This window comes from Cicer arietinum, chromosome 7, assembly GCF_000331145.2.
Source record: "Cicer arietinum cultivar CDC Frontier isolate Library 1 chromosome 7, Cicar.CDCFrontier_v2.0, whole genome shotgun sequence".
Lineage (NCBI taxonomy): Eukaryota > Viridiplantae > Streptophyta > Magnoliopsida > Fabales > Fabaceae > Cicer > Cicer arietinum.
This window is the reverse complement of record NC_021166.2, coordinates 21,892,312-21,897,098: the sequence shown is the minus strand read 5'-3', so window position 1 is coordinate 21,897,098 and position 4,787 is coordinate 21,892,312. Positions and strand designations below refer to the sequence as shown.

At 40.3% G+C, this 4,787-nt stretch overlaps 1 protein-coding gene across 1 annotated transcript; it reads right to left on the bottom strand.

Moving 5' to 3' along the window:
- Positions 1-3,881: 3,881 nt before the first annotated feature.
- LOC101508280 (uncharacterized) lies at positions 3,882-4,733 on the bottom strand. The gene is made up of 2 exons (XM_004509748.1): positions 4,387-4,733; positions 3,882-4,086 (listed from the first exon to the last, which is right to left on the bottom strand). The coding sequence occupies exons 1-2, from the start codon at positions 4,731-4,733 to the stop codon at positions 3,882-3,884; spliced, it is 552 nt and encodes a 183-aa protein (XP_004509805.1).
- Positions 4,734-4,787: the final 54 nt, after the last annotated feature.

Sequence of the window (4,787 nt, the reverse complement as noted above, 5' to 3'; positions counted from 1 at the left end):
TTTTACCCATAACGCACTAGTTTGGTTTTTCCCCAAATCGATACATTTAACCCTAACAAATTCCTTCCCACACAACCACAGATAAGTCCCTAATGCAAACTAAAAGTTTGGAAGGAGCCCTTACCTCAACGTTAGCTTTAACGTGCGTTTTCGGTACCGCGAGTAATTCCGGTAAAATCTCCGCTCGCAACGCCGCTTCCAAATTAGTTCACTAGCACCGTCGTGTGGTGGTGAGCAATTTTCCCTTCTATCTCTTCGAGAAATGAGGTTTGGATCTAGGAGAAACGGAGGGGTTTGTGTTTGGATCTCAAATACCGTTTTTCTTCGTTTTCGAATCAAAGAGGAAGAGTGGAGTTGCGAAATCCTTGTTCTAACTCTCACCCAATCTTGGGTTACTAGTTTTGAAGAAAAGAAAGCGACGAAACTGAAAATGGGAGGAAGGAGGAAAATGGTTCGCGGCTGATCTGAGGAAGGAGATGGAAAATTTTAGATTTTCCTTCCTTTCTTTTTCTTTCCTTTGTTTTTCCTTTCTTCCTTTTTCCTTCTTTCCCTTTTATACTATTTTTTTTTCCTTTTCCTTCCTTCTAGTTTTCCTTTCTTTTTCCCTCCAAACAAACATATATAAATATAATAAATATAACTTAACAAATATCTCAAAATCTAGATATTTATTAAATCACAAATACCTTGATATTTATTAAAATTACCATTTCACTCATAAGGCATAAAATTCTACGTAAAAGGTTCATCGCAGTTAATTTCAATTTATTTATCGACGAGAAATTCTAATTGGAATCAAAATATCTTTTTGATTATAAAACTCCCAAAATATTATTAACTTTGGCTTAAAAGCCTCCGAGCCAAAATCCAAAATACACCAAAAATACATAAATGGTACTTTAAAATTATGGGTCTTACATTACTACCCCCCTAAAATTAGTTTCGTCCTCGAAACTATGCATCGATAAATAGCTCTGGGTGTTGTTCTCTCATCTTGCTCTCTAGTTCCCAAGTCGCATCTCCAGTAATTGGGTTCCAAATTACCTTGACCAATGAAACATCCTTGGTCCTCAATCGCTTAATCTTCCGGTCATCAATTCTCACAGGTGGTACTTCGAATGACAGGTTATCCTTTAGCTGGATTGTGTCTGGTTCGATCACATGAGATGGATCTGTGAGATATTTCCTCAATTGTGACATATGAAACACGTCATGAACATTGGACATCATCGGAGGTAAAGCAATCCGATAAGCAACCGGTCCGATTCGTGCAGAAATCTGATATGGTCCAATGAATTTCGGAGTCAACTTCTTCGATTTCAAGGCTCTACCTACCCCAGTAGTAGGCGTGACTCTCAAAAATACATGGTCACCCTGTTCGAATTCCAAAAGTCTGCGACGCTTGTCCGCGTAACTCTTTTGACGATCTTGTGAAGTCTTCATTTTCTCCTTGATCTTCCTTACTTTAGCTGTGGTCTGTTGCACCATCTCTGGTCCGACAATCATATTCTCGCCGTCTTTATACCAACACAAGGGCGTTTGACACTTGCGCCCATATAAAGCTTCATATGGTGCCATTCCAATACTTGCGTGGAAACTATTGTTGTAAGTGAACTCAATCAATTGAAGTACTTCATCCCAGCTTCCCCTATCATCTAGTACACATGCTCTCAACAGATCTTCCAAGGGCTGATTCGTCCTTTCAGTCTGCCCGTCTGTTTGTGGATGGTAAGCTGAACTCAAACGTAGCTTCGTTCCCAATGCTTCGTGCAATGCTCCCCAAAAATGTGATGTGAACTTCGGATCCCGGTCCGATACAATGCTCGATGGTACCCCGTGTAACCTCACAATTTCAGCAATGTAGATCTCCGTTAGCTGATCTACCTTATAAGTGGTCCTTACCGGCAAAAAGTGAGCAGATTTAGTTAGTCGATCCACTATCACCCATATGGAATCATTCTTTCTCCTTGTCTTTGGTAATCCGGTTATAAAATCCATGGAAATGCTGTCCCACTTCCATTCAGGAATATCTAAAGGTTGCAACATTCCAGCAGGTCGCTGATGTTCCACCTTCGCTTTCTGACAAGTTAGACAAGTGGACACATATTCCGCCACATGTTTCTTCATTCCTGGCCACCAATAATTCTGCCTCAAATCCTGATACATCTTTGTTGCCCCAGGATGAATACTCAGCTTACTCTTATGCGCCTCTTCCAAAATTGTTTTCCGCATAGCTGTAATTTCTGGTACACAAATCCTACCATTACACCGCAAAACATTATCTGCCCCAATCTTGAACTCAGTCGTCTTCCCTTGTACTATTAGATTCCTCTTCTCTTGAATTAAGACGTCATCCTGAGAATTCGCAATGTCTTCAAGTAATCCACTCGAGATCTTAATCATTCCGAATTTCAAAATTCCCGGTGCAAACTCTACGTTCAAGTGCAAGTCTCTAAAAGCTCCCCACAACTCTTGTTGTCTAGCCATAATCAGTGAAGACACCGATACACTTCTTCTGCTCAACGCATCAGCCACTACATTGGCCTTCCCAGGGTGGTACTGCAGTGTGAAATCAAAATCCTTGAGAGTCTCCATCCATCGTCTCTGGCGCATGTTCAACTCCTTCTGATCAAACAAATATTTCAAGCTTTTATGGTCGCTGAACACGGTGAACGTGCACCCATATAAATAATGCCTCCAGATCTTTAATGCAAAAACAACCGCGGCAAGCTCCAAATCATGAGTAGGATAGTTCCTCTCATGAATCTTCAATTGTCTCGAGGCATAAGCCACAGCTTTCTTGTGTTGCATCAGAACACATCCTAACCCTTGGTGAGATGCATCACAATAAACTTCATAGGGTTCTTCTGATTGCGGTAATACCAATACAGGTGAGGTCGTCAACTTTCTCTTTAGTAACTGGAAATTTTCCTCACACTTCTCTGTCCATGCGAACGGTTGATCCTTTCTAGTGAGTTGTGTCAGTGGAGTCACAATCTTAGCAAAACCTTCGATAAACCTCCTGTAGTACCCTGCCAGTCCTACAAAACTCCGTATGTCAGTGACAGTCTGAGGCTGTTTCCAAGCAAGAACCGCCTCAATCTTAGCCGGATCTACAGCGATTCCTTCCTTGGTTATCACATGTCCCAAGAAATTCACTTTCTCTAGCCAAAATTCACACTTCGACAGATTGGCATACAATCGCTTCTCGCGTAAAATCTCAAGAACTTGTCGCAAATGTTCTCCATGCTCTTCTTCAGTCCTTGAATAAATCAATATATCATCAATGAATACCACCACGAATTTATCAAGGAACGAATTAAAGATCCTGTTCATGTAGTCCATGAAAATTGCCGGTGCATTGGTAACTCCAAACGGCATAACCAGGTATTCATAATGTCCGTAGCGGGTTCTGAAAGCTGTTTTCTGAATGTCTCCTTCCCTTACTCGGATCTGATGGTAACCCGACTTCAAGTCAATCTTCGAAAATATCGCGGCCCCTCTCAATTGATCCATCAAATCATCGATTCGTGGCAAAGGATAACGATTCTTAATAGTTGCCTTGTTAAGCTGTCTATAATCCACACATAGGCGCGAGCTTCCGTCCTTCTTCTTAACTAGCAAAACTGGAGCACCCCATGGTGATACACTTGGTCTGATGAATTTCTTCTCCAACAAGTCTTCAATTTGGCCTTTGAGCTCATTTAATTCCAATGGCGACATTCGATAAGGTGCCATTGAAATGGGTCCCGTTCCTGGGTGCAAATCAATGAAGAATTCCACTTCTCTTACCGGTGGCAATCCTGGAATTTCCGTTGGAAATACATCCCGATACTCGTTGACAAGTATCACATCTTCTATTTCCACATTTATCTTTGCCTCTACATTTGCTGTAGATATGCAAATCCCACACAAAATGTCATTTCAGTAGATGTAACACCAATAATCTCAAGTAATAGCATTCGATATCTACAGGTCTTGTAAGTGCTATCCATAATCAATATTATGTGAAAATTATTCACAAGAGTGATAGCGTCTGGATGGGCCCAAAATATGTCCCTCAACTCATCTGAACCATCTACCTTCCTATATCGATAAACGTATTTGTCACGTTCCATCAATGTCAAAAGATGTTGCATTTCTGTTCTATTACCTCTAAGTGATGAACGATATGCTTGACGTGCATTGTAAACTTGTTTTATTGTCGTCAAACTTTCAACGTTATGATCCCTCAATGTCATTAAAATGTTTTTTGGTTTTACAAAGTTCTTTGTCATATCACCAAGTACATTTTTCTCATCTTGAGACAATCGGCCTAAGAAAGAGTGACTGGTTAGTTTTTTGGCCAATTCGTGGTTATGGAGACCACATATTACATGCAAATACCATCCATCACCAACACTTGATCGTGTTCCTCTCAATCTAAATGGACAATCACATTTTCTAGTCCAAGTACTCCTCGTAAGATTAAGATTCTTCCAAGGTCTATATTTATCACTTCTTTCACAACCAAGAATTAATTTTGTCTTTGTTCTTGGTCGTGCTGTCGTAGTTTCAGATCTAAAAATCATAACAACAATTCCATTTTCCCTTCCAACATTTCTAGCCCATTTCAATAATTCATCTCGTGTATCGAACAACATGCCGGTAGTAAACACATCAGTCAAATCAATCATAACAGGTTCAACTCCGTCATTCATAGCGTCAAAATTAGGTTCCACATCATCACACATTTCTTCAAAATCAGGATCCAAATCATCATACATTTCTTCAAAATCAGGTTCCAA